The following is a 23,426-nucleotide window of genomic DNA, read 5'->3' as shown; positions in this document are numbered from 1 at the left end:
CGGATGCCCCTGGTGGCCTTCTCCCAGTAGAGGTTGAACAAGACTGAGTGTGGCTGAGCATGGCTGAGGTCACCTTCAGGAGAGGAGATGCCTTCTGCTAGGAAGGTGGGAGTTGGTAGGGACTCTTGGAACCCACCCACTACATCTGCTCTAGGGCTGACTGCTCTAGGGCTGACTGAGGACAGCGCCTGCTGCTTGCTGCCCATCTGGGGGCTGCTGATCCCAGAGACCACATAGAGGGCTGGGGGGCACTGCCCAGATCCCCTCTGCTTGGGACAGTGATGCTGGCAACACTTCATTGCTCTCTGACAGCTCTGTCTTACACAACAGGCGTCATCAGAGTAGATAAGAAAAATGATGGGTTCTGTCTGACCTTGTGAGAACATTTCCTATATACCTTGCCTCCCACGCTTCCGACATCCCAGAATAAGTGCTACAACAGGCAGGGTACCTAATCCCAGGTGCTTCCTCAAGGGCTGAGGGACACATGCAAATTCTAGAAATACTAGGTTGACTGTGAAACTTTTCACTCTGCTCCCTAGCTAGAAAGAGACAATATATATCCTAACTCTCCCTGGGTTCCCTCGGGCTCCTACAAATTCCTCTGCTCTGTTTACCCAAAAGCTATTTAAGTCTATCCAAGCACTTGCTGTCATGTCACAACTACACGTAAGACATTCAAGACATAACTGCACAGTGCAGCCTTCCAACAAACCCTGCAGGAAGCAGAGGAAGCGCCTACAGCCCCAAATCCCAGCTCAAGCCTTTGTGGGAGAAGGCTTTGGAGAACAGCCTGGGAACTTTCCCTGCACCTCACCAGCCACACCTGGCCCTTGGGAGCAGCTCAGAACTGAATGTGCGGGGGGTGGAGGGGTGCTCCCAAAGGAAAGCAAACATTGGGGTACCTCAGCTTAATTAAGTGACAACCATATAGGATGGTCACAACCTTCACTGTACTTCTAAGAGCAATGAACTCCACCCCAGCAGGCAACAACTCCCATTACTTCTTCCTGAAGATTAAAGTTTCACAGGGCTGTTTCAAAGGCCCTGGCCTGCTCTTCAGCATTGTGGGTCCTGCCTATATAGACCCAGAGAGAACCCCCCATTTCCCTGTGCAGGGGGTCTTGCCAGGATCCAGAGTAATTAGGGCCTTCATGAGCAAATGCTGAAGAGAGTAGCCTCACCTCTTTGCCAAAAGTTGAGACTTGGTTCCAGAGGGAGAAATCAGGTGGATCTGGAGATCGCCCCGGCGTGGGTGTGAGATAGAGATTCGGACAACCACATGCTCCAGGTACACCACACGCTGGTCTGAGTGGTCCGCACAGGCGTTGGTCAGGGCTGTGGTCCGTAGCACCTGCACTATGGGGATGCTCCTGGGGAGGAAAAACAAGCAAAGTGCTGGATACCCAAGTCTTAATCTCATACAGGGAGGATAGGGACTTCGATGCTGAGTCTGTCCCTCCCCTGCTGTGGCCTCTGGGTTCTGGGAGCCCCTAGGGAGTCACAGAGGTCTCACTCTTAGGTGCTCCATTCTGACCACTGCTGGAAAATTTTACGTTTATAGTTTTTTTTTTCTTTTTTTTATGTATCTTTATGCACACTTGGGGCCAATATATCTGGGGGCCTTCCCTTTGGAACCCAGGAGTTACCTGTCTTTAAACAGTATCATGGCCAGCTCACTTTCTCAGGAGCGTTAGCCTCAGAGATAGCATTATGAATGCTGACCAACCAGCACGAGGTGCTGGTGGGAAAGCTTTCAAGGATTAAGTCATCCATCAGGGAGAAGGAAGGACTGCATCAGTGTCACACCGCTCTGGTCTCCAGGCCATGTCTCCTCGGGGATAACCCACACTCAAGGGACCTGGATTTGCTGCAGTTGCTCTGCCTCCAGTCAGTCTGCTGGAAGACTGCCAACCCATTGCCCCATGAAGGAAATGAATGATGGCATTTCCATGACTTCTCATAAGGGCCCAGAGGCCCTTCTGTCACCTGGGATGGAAGCTGATGACAAGCCCATCTCCAGTCACTCAAAAATCATTCCCACCCGTTTTTTGGAAGCACAAAACAGACCCAAACCCTGTGCCTACAGGCTGCTTTGAGAGTTCGTGTCTCTGAAAGCCTGGCCCTTTCCCACCAATTTGTAAACTGAATAAAGATGGCATTTTTTGGTGGGAACCTGATTGCCACCCAACGGCACATTAATAATTCCCTGCTATATGGTCTGAGCTGGGGAATGCTTTTCCCTCTGTGCGGGGACTTCCCTTAGAGAAGCCCGGAACAAACATGCATTTGGAGTCTCTTAGGAATGGATTCGCTGGGCTCTACTGGGCCTGAGTCATAAGAAAACATTCAAAGCAGCTAGGAATAGTGATGTAATGCCCCCGAGACTCTGTAAATATTTGAAAAACATGCTTTGCATGTACCATAAATTGACTTAGAGGCTGGATTCTTTCATTGCTTTCTCTGAGCTTTACTGTCTGGGTTTAGGCGCCCTACTGTTATGGCAGATCCAGAATATAGTAGAAAGTTCGAGACAGGCCCACAGGGCCCACAGGGCCCACACACCCTTTCAGGTAAAGTGTTTGCCTGTAGTATCCCAACTATACACTCAAGAGAAACTGAGCACGTTGGTGACAAATGGCTCCTCAGTGATTGGGGGTGGTGGTGGGGCAGAACAGGGTCACTGGTGCCCTGCCCAAGGGCTTTGAAATGTGATGCCCCAAGACCCAGGAGTGAGGCCACTTTTAACCTTCTAACACTGTCACAGGTAGAATAGTAGCATCACGCCAAACAAAGTTCTAACCAGGATTAAAACACTATTTCCTCCCTCAGCCTTTTACTAACTGTTGGAGAGAGCAATCACTGCTCTAGAAATGATCTAGAGTCCTGTTGGGGAAACCTGGATCCCATGGATAAGGACACAGGATGTAAGCAGACAAGTGAAGACAGGACAGCCAAACACTGGGGGCCTGGCCAGTGCGTCACAGCTGTCCAGCTCAGGGCTAACTGCACCCAGACCAGAGGAAGCACTCATTTCACTTAGCTTCACTTGTCTCAGGGGTTTCTGCTAAGGGACCCCAGCTGCTGGGAGAGGGCTCTGGGCTGGTCTCCCCCACAGGGAATCAGTCTGTGCAGTGCCTGGCTGGTGGGCTGGTGGGCATTTCCGCCCCCCTCAACCCCCCGCAGGAATTAATGGCGACTCCGGTCTTGGTTTTCACAGCTAAGATATTAAGCTTCTCTGGGGCAGGGGACCAGCCTGCCTGGGGCACAAAGCTAACTGTAGCAATCAATTTTTATGTGAAATCTCTTTAACTGGGAAGTCACTCAGCCACCAGGACTCCTCATTCCTGAAAGTTTCATGGGAGGGCTGGTAGGGCAAATGCTCCTCACTGCAAGGGCGAGCGAGCAAGATATTCCACTGCTGCCTGGACTTTCTCTCCACTTCTGCTGCTGAAGCAAGCAGCCTAAGACTCCGACTAAGGGACGTTTACATCTCTTAATGAAAAGCAAAAGGAAGGAGCCTTTGAGATGGTCAAAATAGCCAAAATAGCCAAGCTGTAATTGTCCCCGCTTTCCACAGAAACTCCAAGAAGGCATGATGAGGCCAAGTCCCAAAAGTCACTTAACTCCAAGACAGAATGTAAACGAGTTCATGGAAAGGAAACAATATTCTGCAATCATTGCAAAGACAACACAGAAAATGTGAGTCAAGTGTAAATTCATGTTTGTTGTTTGTTTAAAAATCCACAGGCACGGTTTGTCACATGAACGCTGTTCTTTAATCATGAAAATTGATTTAGATCTTAAAGTTCCTGACTGCAAGGGCTTCTCTGCAATTAAGTTCTAAAGTCGTTCCATTGTCTTGTGTGGAGTCATCTTCCAGGAGTCCCAGTGGAACTCAATGAAGGAGCGGCCTCTGCTTAAGTGAGGGGCACTGTGGATTTGGATGAGATGGCTAAGGACACAGAGATGCCACTTCCCTTCCAGCCACACTGCAGGAGTGATTATTCATCTCCAGATGGTCTCCTTGCATCCTCGAGTCTCTGGGCCCAGCCCATTCTAGGAGGCTGAGGGCTACCAGATGGTAGCCATCAACCATGCTACTAATATGGTGGCCTCCTAGTTTTCATTTTCCCCAATATATAAAGATATAGAAAAATCCTAGTTTTCTGACGCTTGTGACAGAGTAATACTCAAAGTTAAATGTTCTCAAGTAACTAGGTAGTAGGAAGAGGCAGAGGAAGGCAGACCCCAGTCAGAAACCATCTACAATGGGGCTTCTGATTCACCACTCTAGCCAAGAAGCTACTACAAGCCATGACTTTTAGTTTCACCTCACTCCAGCTCCTGCACCCTTGCATTGGCAGGCCAGGGCTCACTCCAGCTCCCACACACACCCTTGCCCTGGCATGTCAATGTGGCCTTCCACTCTTGTCTAGCCCCTGTTTCTCATTAGCCAATTCTGAAATCATATTGGCATACTTCTGGGAATCAGGAGATAACAGATCCTTCTCTCTGGAATATTTGTCACCTGGCTGGGAAAGATGGGGTGGCTGACCCAACTGAGGCCCACAGAGCAGAAGCTGGTCCAGGGGATGTTTTTCACTGACCTTCCAAAGAGTAGTGAGTGTGTAAGTGGAAACATTCACTGGGGGAACACATACAAGTAGGAGAAAATAACTCAACAAGTTACTGCCCAGATCTGCGTTCTAGAATGAATGCTATCATCTCAAATAAAGACCACTTTGTTAATGATATATGATATACCGCATGAGTGTGTTTCTATATGGGGCTAGGGAAAGGTTGAGACAGAGTCACATGTAACTGAGGCTGGCCTTGAACCAACTATGTATGTGAGGATGGCCCTGAACTTCTGATTTTCTTGCCTCTGGAGCACTGGGATTGGATGCCCAGCTAGATGAAATTACTTTTGATTATTAAACCATAGCATGATGTTTAGGCTATGAATAAAACGTAGCAACAAAAACAAACCTTCTACACTAATTTAGCCATAATTAATTGGTCTATAAACTACACAATGTTTATATTTGAAGCACACCCTTTTCTTCTATGTCCAGTGCTAACTACAGCCTGAGATTCAGTCTGAGAGGAAGTTAAAGCAGACATTAAATTAAAATCTAGTTGGCTCTTCCTGTCCGGTTCTGAGTTTGCATTTTTGCTGGCTCACTAGAAGTTATTTATATACTCAAGTTCACCTTCGTGGTCATTGGTGAGCATACACAGAGGAGGGAAGTCACCTAACACGCACCCACGTCCCAGCTGAGGTCAGGCCAGGCCATGATCTGCTCCTTCTCTCAGCTCTCAGACTGTAAACGGGCTCCCATTTCACACTCTCTGAAGTGGTCCCCTTTCCATTTTTATGCTTTTTGTTGGACTTTTGCTGCTTATAAGCTCCGCCCCCAAATATCCCAAGTCCTGGATGAGGAGCTGTCTATGGCTCTTGCTTCCCAGGACTACAATGTATCCTGTAGGAAATTAGATGTGTGGTGTGCAGTTCAGGCAGGAGTGAGGACGCTCGAGGCTCTGAGTTCAAAGCCAATGAGTCACCAACAGTCAGTACAGAAAGGCATCTAGATCGAAATCAATCCATACAGTGAAACTGTCACCATTCCCTGCTATTCACATATGAACATATCACATGTGACACAGAGACTATGATAGGCAGGGTGGAAATCCCAGAAATAAAGAAAAGGCAGGGTGCAATTAACCTAGAGCCAGTTCTAGACAGGCATCTATGAGTTATTGATCATCTTCAACACTCATAGAAGGAGGGAGGGAGAAGGGAAGGGGAGTGGAGAGAGAGTAAGAAGCTTGACATAAAAGGGGTCAAAATTCTGAATGGGAGTCTTGAGAAGCAGTAAGCTTTAAGACCTACAGGTATGCTACGTTCTCTTGCTTTCTGCTGGCTTAGCTAACTCTTGTTGTAGCCTCTCCACCATCAAGTTGGGAGCCATGGGTTGGCCTGGGTTGGCCTAATGCTGCTTGTATTCTAATGCTAATTTGCATCCCCCCCAAATTGTTTGCCCCAAAGATGAGCGAGTCTACAAGTAAGACACTGAGGATCCAAGCCCCCAGTTAATTCTGATTGGTAAATAAAGATGGCAGAAGCCAATAGCTGGGGAGAAGAGACATAGGTGGGGGTTTAGGTTTCCTGGGCTAGGGACCACCAGGAAGGAGGAAGAGAGAAAACGAACCACCATGGGCTAGGGGCCAAGAGATCATGGCCCAGAGAGCTGCCTGGCTGGAGCTAAGAGCAGCCCAGATGGAACACAGTAAGTAAGAACTCGGGTTAAGAACAGAGAGGTAGATTCTAACAGTATGGAGGGTAGGCAGCTGCCCAGCTCTTGTGCTGCTTAAGGCTTATTAAAATATAAAGGCTGTGTGTGTGTGTGTGTGTCTTTTATTTGGGAACATAAATGGTCAAAGGCAGGAAGGAACCCCATGTTGGGATATTTTTTAAATGTCTTCTACTACAATATGTGTCACAGACTGCTTCACAGAGTCTGGAGTTTTTAAAATGCAGGCCAGAAAACCCAATGGGTCAACTGTGATTTTAATAATTCAAAGGAATTATACTAGGTTTGGCTTTCCTTTTCACTTGAATAAAAGCTATGAAAGGATTCACTGTGCCCTTTTCTTCACAGAGATTCAAAAGCCATTCTGCACAGACAGGAGTCACAGCTTATGATCCCATTTACCATCCTTTCAGGGGAGAAAGGCACTGAATCAGAGGTTCTCAACCTGTGGCTTCCCTCTGGGGAAGAACGACCCTTTCACAGAGGTCTCCTAAGACCATTGGGAAACACAGATATTTACATTTTACCATCAGAAAAACTCAGATACATTGACATTAAGATTCATGACATTCGCAAAATGACAGTTACAAAGTAGCAACAAAAATGATTTTATGGTTGGGGGGTCACCACAACAAGAGGAACTGTATTAAAGGGCTGTAGCAACAGGAAGGCTGAGAACCATGGCTCTAAAATAGATTTAAATTACTCGCGCCCCAAAGCAGGTAAAGATATCTTTAACCCACATGTGTTTGGATATCACAGGACAGTGACCCAGGCCACAGTTAGGTTTTCATCCAGAAATACCCACAGGATCCTAACAAGGCAGCCTCTACCGTCCCTAGGGTCACGTGACTGCCCCTTGTTCACCTGTGGGAAAACTGTCCCTGATAGCCTTGCACTATGGGTCCCGTGGAGGAAGCTTTGGTTCTAGTTCTGTCTATTGTGGGGTTTGGGGGTGGGGTGTGGACGACTGGTTGTGGAGGCTACTCAGCAAGGTCCAGTAAGAGCAGAGGTTCTGTTCCTTCAGCCATCACCTAAGACACTTTCAGTGGACCTCCATCCTGACTGGTTCCCTGACCTTACCCTAAGGAACTTTTACTTAAACCCAAGTGTCCCTAGACATTCAGTGTCCGGATTAGAAATGTCCTGAGTCCCCTCTGGCTAGTCCTTTTCTGTACCAGGGAAGCCTTTTTCTTCAGATTACAAAGCACCAAGACGAGCTTTCTAGTGCGTGTGTGCGGTCCTGCATCTGTTGTGACAGTCATCATGGGTGGAGGCACATGCTACATGCCCCAGCCCTTCACACTCCCTGCTGTCAGCCTCTTTGCTCCTTTCATCCTGAGCTAACCATTCAGGGCTACACAGGAGAGAGTCACTCAACAGAGGGTGGCCAGGGGCTACTGAGTACCAGTCCCATGTGGTCTTTTGTGGCACAGTAGCTTGATGCTAGTTTCTAAGCAAGATTGGGTAAGGATGAAGGCTCTGTATCGAGGGCAGTCCCTGACAGTCACTGTCCTTGTTAATGAGGCTCTGTCTTTGTGAGTCACAGGACCTACCCTGTTTGGAAGGAGGAGGTATCCCACTCAGGGCTGGGACAAGAGTTGTCTTACACAACACTAGACCCTATACAACATCACCCTAGAGATAGCAGGAGCAGCCATCCCTTCCAGACCCTGAACTTAAAGTCTGGTGCATATAATGCCTTGACCTTTGGTCACAGCAGGGTCGCACTTCCTTTCATCGAGAGGAAAACAGGGGCTGGCGAGATGGCTCAGCAGTTAAGAGCACTGACTGCTCTTCCAGAGGTCCTGAGTTCAATTCCCAGCAATCACATGGTGGCTCACAACCATCTGTAATGGGAGCTGATGTCCTCTTCTGGTGTGTCAGAAGAGAGCAATGGTGTAGTCATATACATAAAATAAATACATCTTTTAAAAAAGAGGGAGAAGGGTCAACATGTCCCACACAACACAGTTATACACACAGATGTTCCTGCTCTCTGGCCCCTTCATCTCTCCTTCTCCAGTTCTTTCTTTCTCCCTCTTGCTCTCTTGTGCTTACTCTGTCAGGCCATGGGAAGCAGCTGAGGGCAGACTTAAGGCATAAAAGCCTAGGTTCTATCAAGAGAAGAACTGAGAAGGTCAAGAGCATTCAGCAGGGTCCGAGTGGTGGCGGCGGCGGTGGTGGTAAAAGCATGGGTCTGTATGGGAAACGTCCTATCCGTGTAAAGCCAGGTGATCTCAGCTGAGGAAAGCTGGGTATGGGAGATTTGCAGCTCAGAGATGAGTGGATGGGGTGGAGGTGCAGCAGGAGGTGTACGCATCCCAGGTACAGATGCCCGAACTCCTCTTCTGTAGCTATAGCTCTGCAGGAGGTGACACAGTGGTAGAGAGGGGCTATCTGCCCCCTACTCCAGGTGATACTGTCCCCTCTGAAGGCCCCTATGTCCTTAGGAACAATCAAGTGTTGGAGCCCGGCAGGCGGTCTGAGACAGGAGGTTGGGTGAAAATTCCAGACAGCGTCAGAAACAGCGGAGGGGAAAGAGGATTTTCCTTTAGAAACAGAAGTCCGATTCTTGTTCCCTTTTGGAGTTTGTGGGGTCATTACTTCCCTCAAAGGACAGGAACAATGTCATACTGTATGTTATGGTGGGTTCCCTCAACCTATGCTGTCTAGACTCTGTGTGCTTTCACTCAAAAAAACAAAATAAAATAAAAATAAAAACAGCCACTCGCCACCTAGGCACCACTTGGTCATCTTAAACAGATTTCTGGCAGGAAAAGAATGCTTCATTCAGGAGCCGCCCCGGCTGGGGAGCCGGATGGGAGGGAGGTGGGCAGAGGGCAGGTCAGGCAGGCAGGACAGCAAGAGCCAGGCTCCTCTGAGTGGCTGCTCCCAGCAGACAGCCAGCATAGGCAAAGGCCACCTTTATCCCGCACAGCTCTATCCTTCCCAAGCTTAGCACAACCGCTTTGAGGAGGAAACAAAACCTGAAGAAGCCCACAGTGAGACCTGCTTGCTTGCTGGCTGGGAGACCTGTCTGCTCTTAGAGTGATGGCCCCAGTAGCGGTGGGTCCAATTAGCCACAAGCTGGAAACATCATGTTTTGAAAGGCCCTTCAGTGGCTATTCCTCCAGCAATGAACTCTCAGAGTTTTCCTTCAAGGTGTGCTCACAAAACACAACTCTCAACATTTGGTGTCAAAAGAGCTTCACATAAGGGGTGTACATGTTCCTGGAAGAGATGAGCTCGAAGCAGTGGTCTGCACGTGCAGATAAAACTGTGACTCGCTCCTCCACCCCCATGTGGGAGTCAGACGTTGACATCAGTGTCTTCCACTAGTGCTCTTCCCTTACCTTTTGAGACAGTCTCTCATTAAACCCAGAGCTCACTGATTGCCTAGACTGGCTGGCCAGCCATTTCTGGGGATGCTCTTGCCTCTCCCTCCCAGTGCTAGGCTGTCATGTGTGCTGTCATGACCAGACTCAGGTGGCTTCTGGTTATCCAAAGTCAGGTGCTCCTGCTTGTTTTACTAACTGAGCTGTCCCTGCCCCCTCCCCCCTGGTTTTTGGTTTTTTCATTTTTTTCGTGCTGGGTATGGAACCAACGGCTCTACACGTGCTAGGCAGGTGTTCATCGAGAGCTGCGTCTCCAGCCCTGCTGATTACCCCATCAAGTCTCATTCAAGCACACATTGGCAAAGGTAACAAAACAGCCTCGTTCCCATTCTTAGGAAGCACAGCTGCAATGGCACAGTTTAGGAATAATCTGACTTCTGAGCTGAATGGGCTTCTTCCCATCAGATTCATGTCCCAGTCCGTTTTGGTTGGTTTGTCTCAGCCAACACATGTAACTGGTTTAAAAAGCTTCCTCCAAAGGGTAGCACAGAAAAAGAGATGAAGCCAGGGTCCTGCAGCCCCCTGCTCGGGTCCTGCTTAAACATTCCAGTTGCTTAAGCCTTCAGAAGGTTTATGGGGCTGGATAAAAGCAAGGTAGAGATGCTGTGTAGTCTGTGAGCCCCCCCCCCCCAGTAGCCTGCTACGGAGAAGGGGCAGGCCTCGCTGTTCTCATTCACACACAAGCTCTGGGGCAATGGGACTGGTCTGTGGCTATGGTGACAACCTCTAGCAGGTGGAAGAGGAAGGATCCTGTGGCTGTTACTCCTGTATCCCTGTGGGCAAAGTAGATGTCTGGTCTGGTTGGCTATGCTAACCCCATGGATGAGACGTGCCGATACAAGGCTGAGGAATTCACACTGAGAAACAGACCCTGTACACTGACAAAATCTGCTACAAAAGGACAGGAGGGCTGTAAACAGTCCATTTGGAAGGGCATCTTCCCCTAGCTGCACAATGTGTTAAGAGAAAACTCAGGCACATCGAGCTGGAACCTGCCCGTGTGATCCTTCCTGCCTGTGAAGAGAGATGTAGGGTTAAACACCTCCCCCCACCCCTGCCACACAGCCAGGTCTCCTGAGAAGTCACTGGTGTCAGAGCAGAGCCTTACCTGGGCCTTTTGTCTGCGGTGGCCACGCATACGTGCTGGGAGGGCACTGCCGTCCACTTCCTCGCCTCCAGGACCAGAGCTTCTGCATCCACCAAGCCAAATCCATAGAGATGGCTAACTGAAAAAACAGGGCCTTCAGATCCAGCTTCTCTTGCCTCCCGCAAGAAGGGCGCTGTGCCCCCAAATGTGTGGATCTCAGGAGTACACAGTCACTGTCACCTCAAGGTCCCTCCAAGGTGAAGACAGGTTCCCCTGAGAGCTGGTCACAGGTCCAGCTTCATTACCCTTTGAACTGAACTCTTTCCATTCAGGGGGACTGGCTGGGACATGTGTCCCACTCTGGGAGAGAGCCAGAACTTTCCTTTGGGAGAATAAGGCTGGATTTCTTTACGTTAGGAGGACCTGCCACCATGAGTGGCCCTGAAACTCAGACTAGACAAGAGAAACAAACCAGAAAGCCTAAGATAGCCGGGTGTTGATACTGGGCTTGGCTTGCACAGGCCCTGGGTAGGATCTCCAGCAACTCTTAAAAGTCCAGGCACTTGACTATGATGTGCAACAAATGCAGTAAGTCATGGAGAAGTGTTGATTTTATAATTTTCTTTTGCTACTGATTCTCAGGGTTCTCGGGGCAACGGCACACAGGCAGGAGCGTTTGTGGGGCTGGGTGGATGTAGGATTTGACTGGGTTGAGAGAGGTTTCAAAGCTTAATTTCAGGGCAAGGTCAAGACCCAATGCAATCTATTTTCCTTTTTAATTAGACCAAAATAGAAATGGAGGGTGATGTTCCAGCACCCTCCATTTCTGCAATGGAAGACAGATGAGGCCCAGTCAATGACCTGTATTCGAAGGCCTGTCCCCTGCTACTCACAAGGGCAGTGCCTGGCCTCTATGCACAGATAGTGGTGTCAGCCTTGGTGTCATAGTAGTTGGACCTGAGCTTCAGACAAGGGGACAAGTTCCCTCTGACACATCATGGCGGACAGAAATGTTGTGCTAGTACTTCCTGTCAACTTCCTTCTCAGAGACCCCCAAATCATGTCTTGATCATGGAGCCAGGTTACCACACAAAGTTGACAGAGGGCCTGTGTGCCTTTAGTTATTTCTGTCACAAAGGGGCTGGCTGGCAGCAGGTTTACAGATCAATAGGAAATTACACAGCTATCTCAATGCCTTTTTTTTTTTTTTTTGTACAGACGGGAAAAATGAAGGTGAGCACCAAAGGGGCTTTGAACTCATGGTCCCCCCTCCCCGACCCCAACTACAATGTCCTGAATTTGAGGACTACAGGCACATGCCTTCATGGCTGGCTTCAAAGTTGTCTTGTAAATCACATTTCTTTGTGAAAAACAGAAATCAGGGAGCAAATGGAAACAAGACTATTAAACAAACCACGGGCATGGTAAACCTGGCATTTAGGGACCTGGACTCTGGGACACTGAGGCTGTCCCTTCATGCCACTGTGTGCTCTGAGAAACAGTCCTTAAATCATTGCCTAGCATTTTAAATTCCTGCAATACACAGTCTATGATAACAGTGACTGTTATTTAGGCTTTCTTAAGGGTCACCAGAGAGTCTCTCCCAGTCCACCAAGAGCACCCGCACCTTTATGCCCAGCTCCGTTGATTTTCCAGTCGCTCGCCTTCAGATGAGCTGGCCGTGATGTCTTCACCAGCAGGTGCTGCACATCCCTCCAGGTCAACTGGTTGCTGCAACAACATAGCAGAGTCCATTGAAGTCACTGGTGTTGACTGGGCAGGACACTCCAAGGAGGTATAGGAGGCAGCCCAAGCTCAGCTTGCCTAACTCCACAAGGGTTCGCTTTGTAACAATGGTTTCCAGCAACTGAACCCTGAGCCAAAAGATCTCAAAGGTTCTAAAATCTCGAGGCATGAGAAACTTGGTCTGACCATCAAACCTGCCTGAGTTTGTAACAGGCATTTTGGAAGTGGAGAAAAGAAAACTTGTAATGTCGCTGAAAGTGCTTATCAAGTGCATGGAGCAATTCTGTCATCATGCACAAGGATACGCTAAGCTGGGCTCCATTCTAAGGGCAAGCCAGGCTGCAGACTGTAGGGATTCTAAATGTACAATACTTCTTTTCAGTGTGCATAGAAACGTGCCTTGCGAGAACGCATGGCCCCCAGTGTCAATCACATACCTTATTTCTTGGATTTTAAATACCTCTGGAAATCAAGCGCCAACATTCTGCCCATCTAATCTTGGCCCCCAGCAATGAGCCCATATTAGACTGTCTGGGAGGGCTAAGCTTGGTCCTGTTTATTCTTATTGTCACTTCCAATTCGAAATAGCTTCTAGGGTAAAAGGCCGCCACCACACTACCTGTGCAACATCTAAGCAATATAAAAATGTTAGTGTGGCAGTGCTCGTCGTCTCTCAGGAACCACTTTATACTCCGCAGAGTCCCAGATTTGACGAGGACAGTGTTTTTCACACTATCACCAAGTAGACAGAAGCAGAAAATGAGACCCCTACTCCTGTCTTCTCTTCTGCATGAGTTGTCATGGAATCTGGATAATCTGAGTGCAGAAGCCTTCTGCAAGGGATGCTTTAACCAGAGTCCATGCAGCAGCTCCATCAGACCCGCCATGAGTAGGAATAGACTTTTTGCAATGTGAGATTAACAGCTGGGTGAAAAGCTGGACACATATGTTCACAGGTCTACCCGCAGCTGAACCGAGACATACTTGTGAATGTTTTATTAAATGGCTATTATCTAAAGTCTCTTCCCATCAGAACATTAGCCAAGGACAAATGGGCATCCTTTTCATCCCTCTCCACTCTCTTTTCAGCACCACTGAAATGCAAAGGACCGGGACAGTCCACAGGACCGTCCCAGGAGCTTACTCTGTGTCAACATCTGTCTGTTGTGGATGCTTGCCTGTGCCACGCGTGCTCCTGCAGCAGAGGGGAACCCATGACCGGGGGACTCCTGGAGGAGCAGCTGCTAGTAAGAATGACTTTGTGTGAGGAAAACCACCAGACCCTGGCCACCACCTTAGGACCATGCCTGCTTAGCCACACTCTGCTTTCTAGTCCTATAAACATGACTTTTAAAAAGGTATCTGTTAGAAAATCAACAGCAACAATAGTAATAAATAAACTTGTTTGAGCTCACTTAGGATGACTTCCTCAAGGCTCATCCACACTACAACTCGTTTCCTCTTCCTGCTTTTCTTTTCCTTTCCTTTCCTTTCCTTTCTTTTCTTTTCTCCTTCCTTCCTTCCTTCCTTCCTTCCTTCCTTCCTTCCTTCCTTCCTTCCTTCCTTCCTTTCTTTTTTGTTTGTTTTATTCACACAGGGTTTCTCTGGGTTGTGTAGCCTTGGCTGACCTAGAACTTACTCTGTAGACTAGGCTGGTCTCGAACTCACAAAGATCCGCCTGCCTCTGCCTCCAAAGTGCTGGGACTAAAAGCACACACTACCACTGCCCAGCGAGTTTCCTCCCTTTTGGATGGTAATTGTCTACTTCATGGATTGGTCACCTTTTGCTTACTGAGTCACCTCCATGGACCTGAGTTGCTGTGCATGCTGCTGCTGTGACTGTAGGTGTCCCTGTGAATGTGCTGGGGTCCCTTCACTCTGTTCTTCTAAGCAGAGACTCAGAAGTGGGATTACTATGTCACACGGCAATTCTGTGTTCAATTTGGGGGTGATTGGCATTCTTTTTCCATGGTGGCTGCTCCACCCATCTCTGCTCCATTAGCTCCCATGCTACCAGTCTTCCTACCAGGAGCTCAGCTGATATGTAAGTCTTAGGCACACTTTTCCTCCAGAACACACTTACAGGTTCCAGATCTAGTCTCGTCAGGTTCTTCTCCTGTGTTCTTGTTGTTCTGCCTACTTGCATCATCCCCACCCCCCAACCCCCTGTCTAACCACACCCATCTACTCAGCCTCCAGGTTCCTGTCTGGCCATGGTTCCCTCCTGGTTCTCTGTCTACTCCCTCATGAGAGAGGCCAACTTTAGGCCTAGAGAAAGATTCTGAGGCCCCAACTCACCCCAGGCCACATCCTGGGGTGTGGTCAAGGGTTCAGGCTTCTGAGTTTGGACAGAGACAATATGGCTGTGGTCCTTGTTGACTACATGATGCGGTAGACTATTTGGGCATGTCAGTGAGGCCAATAGAAGGATACTGAAGTCAGTCATCCTGGAAGTTTAGCAACAAGCTTCCAGAGAGCACGGGCCTCAGAATTGGGAACATGCTGTGTCTAGGAGAGAATAGGGAAAACAGTTTTCCCTTTATCCCTCTATTTACATTTATTTTATGCTGAATTTCTTTCCATGCCATGCGTCTTTACTTCTTCAGGGATATCTTTTCCTTCTACACATCCTCCTCTTCTGGTTTAGGCACTGTTTTCCTTACTGCGAGGATCATCTCCATATGCCAGAAAAGCCCCAGGAGTGGCTGGTGCTACCCTGAGCTCTGTGCGTGCAGTGTGCAAAGCATTGTGGGTACTTTGCTCACCTGAAGAGTCTGCATCTGAAGCTCTGAGTTCAGCACTGATGAGAGCATTGTTATATACGTGTAAGAAAACCTCAGCATGCTTTCCGGGGCCACCAATCTCGCGACCAGCCTCACTGGCTAGCCCAGGCAAGTCTACTGCCAACATCATGGGGACAAATGCTGTTTCTGCAAAAAGGACATCTTTCAGGTATGGGGGTGCTTTTAAAAGATGGATATTCTTGAAAACCTGGGTACTCAGTGTTTTGCTTAGGTGAACACCTCAACGTGGATGATTCTTTGGGGTCTTCCGGGTCACATGAGTTGCAGACCATTTCCATGGGTCACTAGGACAACTGCCAGGAAGAAGATACTAGAAACTCTCATTAGGATGAGATAAATTCCCCCCCTCTTGGGGATGTCTGAGAAATAACGAATGTCTACAGTAGATTCCTCCTTCCTCCTTTCTGTACAGGGATTGAACTTAGAGCTTGACTCAAGGAAGAAGATGCTAGAAACTTTCTATCTCATTAGGATGAAATAGTCTTTTTTTCTTTTCCTCTCGGGGATGTCTGAGATACAGCGAGTGTTTAAAGTAGATTTCTCCTTCTTCCTTTCCATACAGGGATTGAACTTGAGGCTTGGTTCATTCCAGGGAAGCACTCCATAGCCCCAGTCCAAAAACACTTTTCAACAACAACAACAACAACAACAACAACACAGGGGGATGGGATATCTGAAATCTGCACAGGAACTAAGAGGAATTCTTAGATCCTCTGCCAGCCTCATTCTTATCTCTTGCAGTTCACAGGTCCTCCCATCTCCACTGGGAATGTCTTCCTCTAGGATAGTGGTTCTTAACTTTCCTAATGCTGTGACTCTTTAATACAGCTCCTCATGTTGTGTTGACCACCCCCCCCAACCATAACATATTTCATTGCTACTTCAAAACTGTGAATTATAATGTAAATATCTGACATGTGACCCCTGTAGGGGCTGAAACCCACCAGTTGAGAACCACTGCCCTAGAACTGTCATCTATGATGCCTTGAGATGGGAGAAGGTCATGCAGAGACAACGCTGTCCAAGTGTCTTAAACTCAGCCTGGGTCCCTAGACCCCATTGCTCCCAGAACAATACGAACTCCGCAAACTCCCCCTTAAGTGAGATTTGCTTGATTTATACCTGCACATCTCCAACCCTGTCAGTTTCCACTGCTTCATAGGCAAGTTTCCTGGGGCAACTGGTCATGAAGCAGGGTGTGTTTTCTATTTAGGTCTGACTAACAAAATTCCTTGCATGTTTTCAATAAGGAATGGAGGAAAATAGAGAGTGATGAATTGCTAAGTATGAGAATACAACTTTCCACACAAGTAACTAATTACTGCAGGGCCTCGGGACACAGAAGCTAACATTTGGTGGTGGTGGTGGGGCTGGAAATTGAAAATATTTAGCTGTTTTTGCTAAATTGGTAGCATTTGATTATTTTGGTCTTTAGCTGAATGGAAATCAGCGTGCAAGCATGCATAATTACAAGAATTTACACATCTCAAATATTCTCTCTGAATCACTTAAAAACTCATCTAGAACAAAAGATTGGGTTGTTATGTGACAGTTGATGTCTAAACTATTTCTGACTCCACAGTTGCACATGAGGTGTTTTTATTTGGATGAGGAATGTTCCCCCACAGGTTCACAAGTTTGAGTGCTTGGTCACTGGCTGGTGGCATTGATTTTGAGGGGGGAGGCTGTGGAACCTCTCATAGAGTAAGCCTGTCAGCAAGAAAGAGGTCACTGGAGGTTGTAGGAATGGAACTTAAAGGTTAGAACTTAGGCCTGGTCTAAAAGTATTCCTTAATCTGCCAAGTAAAAAGCTGTGCCATAAGCCATTGTCACCACAGACTGAGCCCAGGTCTCCATGACGTCTACACCATGATGAACCATATCCCTTCAAACTGTGAGCCAAATGAATCGCTTGTCACACTAATGAAAAAATGACTCAGACATGCAGCTAACCCTTTCCTGCCAGACCCATTCACACATTTATAACTGTAGGTTTTGTGAGACTTAGGCAAACTGGTCCCTTGTCACTGTCAGTTTAGGAAGCAAGGTTCAGGGAAAAAGAAGACAGCCTAGGGCACAGTTTGGGTGCGTGGTTGTAAGTGGAGAGCTCCAGCCCATGTAGCTCCTGCAGTCCTACAAAGAGGAACAGACAATGGGCTTTATGAAGAGAAGAAACCACTACAAGAATAGCCTAAAAAGGTAGGAACCACATGGACCACAACGCGCAGTTCAATACCCATAACATCATGTTAAATGAAACACACCAACCGCAAAGGACAGACCAGGCAGAGCATTCTCATCCACAATGCTAAAAGGCATTACAGATTTTGAACTTTGGAGTATCTGTAAAGACTTCATGAGTTGAATGTCTTTAATCTGAAAATCCAAACTCCAAACCTCCTTCAGACCTGAAGCTTTCTGAGCAAGAACATTCAGATTTTGGAGTATTTTGGGATTAGGGGTTTTAGGATTAGGATGTGTGGTGTGAACTGTACGGTTCTGTTTCATGAGGTACGGAAGAGTCATCAAGTGCATCGACAGGAAGCAGCATGGTGGTTGTCAGTGGCTGAAGGAGAGGGAGTATTATGGGCTGCATTCTGGATTGCAGCATGTGAGTCCTAAGCTCTGCTCCTCAGAATGTGATTTGTATTTCAAAATAGAGCTCACTAAAAGATAAGTCAGGCCAACGAGGTCATCGGCATGTGCCAATTGGAGGCAGCCAATGGCAAGCCAAGGAAATGCCAAGCCTGCTGTTGAGTCAGTCCAGCAGGAACTTTGAGATAACACATACTTATTGTATAAACAACTTTCTATGGCAGCCGAGGCAGACCAATACAGAGAGCTAATGTTTAATGGTAACAAGGACTTCAGTTGGGGCAGGTGACAAAATTCTGGTGATAGTCAGTGATAGGTTCATGGCTTTGGAACTGAGCTTCACGTGACTGAGCTTGTCACTTAAAATTCTCAGGATGCTAGGTCTCACGTTAGGTGTGTGCAAAGGAAAAGAAGGAAGGTTGAAACTTACTTTGCTTCTAGAGCCAAGGCAATGATGCCAGCCACCATGGGGGCTGAGACTGATGTCCCAGTGTGGCCGTCGGTGCAGCGCTGACGCAGATCTGTGGTGACCTGCATGAAAGAGAGATATATGAAGCAGGACACTGGAGAGGCCAGTTCCCTCTGAAAGGACTGAGGCCCCTGGCATGCTGCCAACTGGAGAGAATGACTTCGGGTGCCAGTGGCAGAAGGCATGAGACAAATGTGTCGTCTGGCTCTTCCAGGCTTTGCACTTGGGTCCAAAACTGCAGCCATGCTGCAGAACAGGCTAATCCCAGGGTGAAAACAGAGAGGCCCAGCAGGGGAGACAAGCACAGGGTATGCTTCAGAGATCTTCCTGAAGGCCACTGAAGCCTGTGCAGGCAAATGGACAGGCAAGGCAAGATGCAATGGACTCTCTGCTGGCCCTTCTTCCTGCATGGCACCATGATCCTGCCACTGATATACATGAAATCTGATCCCACCCAAAGAGCTAAGTTCAGTGACCCAGGACTTCCAGGGAGCTGAAAACCTGGTCCCGAAGTGCTCAGGAGCCTAGATGGTGTTTCTACTTTTAGCTAGACGGTAAGGATCGAACTGGGGATAGACATCCCTCCCAGAGGACATTGAAGTGCTCTTGCCAGCAGCACAAGGCCTGCTGAGCTGTGCAAGAGGCTGCTGGCCTTAGTGGCAAGGCAAAGCTGACTCCGCCTATCTTCACCTGAGTGGTGGCTCCAGGAGGATGGGACACTGATTCAGGACCTCACCTGACCTGAAAGGGTCAGAGGCCATGGGATCAACTCATGTTTCTGTTGTGTTGGATGGGATCATGGCCTCTGTGACTTTTGCTCCTGGTTTTAATTCTATGTACTCTGCACATGGAATCAAGGTTGCTAACCTTAAATCAGAGAGATTATTCCGGATTACCCAGCGGGGCCCGAGAGAATCAGAAGGCTTAAAAGGTGGAAGGGGAAAGCAGGAAAACCTGTTGGAGAGGTGAGGCATGTGAAGACTTCAGCTACCAGGGCTGGCTTTAAGGAGATGGGGAGACCCAGACCAAGAATGTAAGGAAAGAGAAACTCTAAAAACAAGAATGTTCTTCGTCCAAGAGACCACGAGGGAATTGGGACCTGAGTCCTGAACTGTCTGGAGCTAAATCATGTTTAGTTTACATAAGCATGGACCTCCCCAGAGATGCCAGAATGCCAGAGGGCCCTCCTGACACCTTTCCCTCAGCCTGTGCATCCGATCTGGAGCTGTAAGCCAAGAGAGGCTGCTGGGTTCTGAGCCGCAAGCTGGGGAGATGTCTGTTTGTACAGCATTAGGATGCTGAGTTCCTGATGACTTGTTAGGGCAGCGACAGGAAACTAGCTCACCCACCCACCTCCTGCGAAGCTGGGGTAACCATTTTATGGGACCCTTGAGGATGAATTTCTCCAGTAGTAACAATGAGGTCTTTCCACACAGAGTGTTTCTCTGTCATGCTAGGCAGGAGAGAGGTGTCTCGTCCGAGCCATACATTCATGGGAAGATTTGACTGGTGGTATTTTAGCAGAAACCAGCTTCCTCGCTGTACACAGTAAATAGGACTAAACCACCAAGGGGAAGGAGAAGGGTCAGCCCAGGAGGTACTTCCATCCCCCAAGCTTTTGTATCACAAGAGCTGTTGTATCACAGCAGGACACCGACTCCCCGCTCCTGCCTGGTAAGTGGCCTGGGAAGCCCAGTTAACTTGCAAGCAAGGCCCAAGACTGACTCTCTGACTTCAGAGGAGAGGGTTTAGGGAAGGAATGGAGACTACCCCTGTGAGGAAGCTGAACCAACATGGGCAAAGGCCTCCCAAGTCCCAGGGTTGTGCTTGGAACTTGGCTCATGGCTGCCCCTCTGCTTCTAGTCACCAAGGCTGGAAGTGAAGGTTCTATCTCCAATCACAGGCCATGCCCCTCCCTGGTAAGTTATTCATTACCTCAGCTGCAGGGAAGAGACACTCAAGGGACTGGGGCTTAGACTGACATTAGAGCTCACCTGAACTCAAGGCTAGGGTGCACCCACTTCTTGAGCTCTTGCCCAGCCCCTTGCAGAATATCTCTGGGGCCTCAAGCAAATATTAGGCTCCAGTAATCAGACAAAATAGTCATTATTTTCAGTCAGAGTCCCAGAACAGAAGCTCTGACACTCAAGTGTGACTTCCCCCTTCTCCTAACTATGTCTTCCTTATCCATAAATACTGCATAGAGTAGGGAATTTTTTTTTAACAAAAAAAAGGTATTAAAGTCAGGAAGAACAGGAAGAGTTCAAGGAAAGCCTCTACTATACAGTTAGTAAGTTCAAATCCAGTCTGGGCTATGTAGGATCATCTTTTTAAAAAAAGTGTGTGTGTGTGTGTGTGTGTGTGTGTGTGTGTGTGTGTGTCTGGGGGGGCGCAGTTTAAAGTATTTCTGATATGTGTACATTCAAGCAAGGCAGGTGAGTAAATAAAGCCACGGGTTCCACGTCCAGAGCTGAGTGCATCACTGAGAATGCAGCTGAGGACACAGTCCTCAGTCCAACGTGTCCCATTATGCCTACTTCCGCTTGCATCTATCTAGCCAGTAGGCCTTTGCTGGGTTTCAGCCCAAGCGTTTGTTTAATAAAGCTTCAACAAGCCCATGCTCAAATGATGAGGAAATGAATAGGACATGGTACAGAATCTCAGCTGCCCATCCCAGGGCTGGGTGACCCTGCAGGATGGGAAAGAAACATTTAAATTAACACCTTTGTGAACCAGCCTGGGCCACCGCCAGGCCTGCAACAGGATTGTGTGGCTGACCTTTCATGTGTGCATAGCAAGTGGGGTACCGGAAGCCAGTGTGCTCCCCAGGGGAAAAAAAAAGGTAAAAATCAATTTGAAAATAGTTTCTAAAGATGTGTCTAAGCAGCAAGAGTGATGAACAGATGCTGGTGAGTGTTAAAGCCAAACCACGCCTGGCCAGCTCCACGGGCTCATTTAAAAAATGTCTGCACACTAACTTAATGACGATGCATTTGAATTCTGCATTAATTTAAACTGGAACCCACCCCCCCCTTTAAATATAGGAAAACTTATATAGAAGGAAGAAACATACATTCCAGCCATATAAATCAGTGGCTCAGTAGTGGAGTCCCTGCCTACCATGGGTTTAACCACCACAAAGAAGAATAAAAGAAAAACTGCTCACTGCAGTGAGCCGAGCTGGCAAACCCTGTGGCTTTACTTCCAAGTGTCTAGGGCATGTCCCTTGGCAGAGAAGCCGAGAATGCTTGGGTTTCCAGAATGTTTCAGCATAAAACCAAAGCTTTCTATTTTGTGCATCAGAGTAGGACTGGTCAACTGGACTCTGGGATGTGACCACAGAATTCCAGAGAGCTAAAAGGAGATATGATGAAGATGAACCCCATTCTTAAATGACATTTTTAGGCCTCTAAAGTCAGAGAGGGTTTAATTGGCATTTCTGAGCACAGATGAGTCAAACATCTTATAAAATAGTAAAGTCTGAGGCAGGCTGCCAAGGCCCTGGGGCTGACCTCCTACATAGAGGGACAGGCTGGGACCTGAGATCCAACAAAATCTGGTCTTGGCCAAACTGGCTTTTGGGGAAAGGAAGCCTTAGACCTTACGAGAGAACTTACGATCTTCCGTTCATAGAAGGCCCCGCTGCTGTAGGTGGTAGCCAACGTGGAAGCGCATTCTTCCAGGTACCAGGGTTTGTGGCCGTTCTCAGTGGTACTGCTTACGGAGATGGTGTAGATGCTGTTGGTGTAGCCATCACAGGAGCAGTGGTCCCCTTCTCTCCCACCATTCCCAGAGGCCCAGACAAAAATGGAGCCCAGACCTTGGCGGCCCTACATGGAAGCAAGAACAGATGTTAGCGACTGAAGTGGGGCACCATGGAAGCATCTCACACCAGTGTGCAACCCCACCTTCAGCCTGTTCCTCCACAGGGCTGTGAAGGTTGCCTTGAGAACATGTGGGTCCTGCCTAAGGGTTCTGTAGGGTTTCAGTGGAGCTGCTTTGCCTGTGGGAACAACGTTAAGACCACAGATGCTCATGATCCTGGCAAGGATGGGCCAAAAGATCCCTCTGACCTTCACAGGACAACCTGGATCCCAGTGCAAAGTCTATAACTCCCATTACCATAGCTGATGACCAAGGGGACTCAGTGTAAGACCAAGGTTAGAAACACACAATGGCAAAATTTGGAATTGTTTTAAGTTTTATGGGTCAGAGAAGTTAGCTTTGAGAGAGAAGTGCATTGATTTCCTGAAATAGTTTTGAAGATCAGCTTCTTGAAGGGCCAGCTCATTTTTCAAAGAGGGGTGAAGGGGGAGAGGAGAGCTTGTGCCTTCTGGGTGAGACTGAGTAGATAAACACAACCCTGTTCTAGATCACTGTTTTCCTATAGATGTCCCACTAGAGTTCCCTGAGGTGCTGCCATTATGATGAATGTTAAAGCAGTCAAGTCGGATGTCAGCACCAACCCAGGCTGGTGACTTCAGGAATATGAACCAGAGAAAGCTCATGATAGTGGCAGGTCAGGCAGGTTCCTGCAGCTCTGTTCTAATCTACTTCCATGGGATCAATGGTTTTTGACCGAACTTCATGCCATCCCAGCCACGAACACTAGTTAATGATTAGCTCATGGAAGACGAGATTAATCCGTCCCAACTGCAGGACCCATGGATAGTGCACAGCATAAATTGGACCTCCTAGGCTCTTAGGGACTGAGAAGTAGCCCTGCCAAACATAGGGAGGGGACTGACACTGAATCTGAACAACTGCTCAGTTTAGGGACGTCTTTCAAGCAGAGTCTATGACCCAATCCATCTATCCCTTCTCGGAGTCCAGGTCTTTCCTTGGGGAAATTGGACCACCTGCTCTGGAACACTCTTTTTTTTTTTTTTTTTTTTTTTTTTTACACAGACTCTTAAGACTTCAGTTCTAGGCTAAGGCTCCCAACAAAACCCACAGGGAGGTTCCTGGTGCTCCTTTAGCCTGGATACATTATGATGGCCCATTCGCTCT

General features: G+C 48.0%; 1 protein-coding gene across 4 annotated transcripts in view; it reads right to left on the bottom strand.

Moving 5' to 3' along the window:
* Pcsk6 (proprotein convertase subtilisin/kexin type 6) overlaps nucleotides 1–23,426 on the bottom strand; it is a 188,192-nt gene that overhangs the window by 68,053 nt on the left and 96,713 nt on the right. For all 4 annotated transcript variants that reach the window (XM_021166293.2, XM_021166292.1, XM_029479538.1 and 1 more), the window contains exons 8-12: nucleotides 22,034–22,246; nucleotides 18,378–18,478; nucleotides 12,430–12,533; nucleotides 10,824–10,941; nucleotides 1,185–1,373 (exon numbers count right to left, since the gene is read on the bottom strand). In XM_021166293.2, the coding sequence (XP_021021952.1) occupies nucleotides 1,185–1,373; nucleotides 10,824–10,941; nucleotides 12,430–12,533; nucleotides 18,378–18,478; nucleotides 22,034–22,246 (725 nt within the window). The remainder of the gene's footprint in view (nucleotides 1–1,184; nucleotides 1,374–10,823; nucleotides 10,942–12,429; nucleotides 12,534–18,377; nucleotides 18,479–22,033; nucleotides 22,247–23,426) is intronic.

Source organism: Mus caroli, chromosome 7 (genome assembly GCF_900094665.2).
Source record: "Mus caroli chromosome 7, CAROLI_EIJ_v1.1, whole genome shotgun sequence".
Taxonomy (NCBI): Eukaryota; Metazoa; Chordata; class Mammalia; order Rodentia; family Muridae; genus Mus; species Mus caroli.
This window is presented reverse-complemented; position numbering and strand designations above follow the sequence as displayed.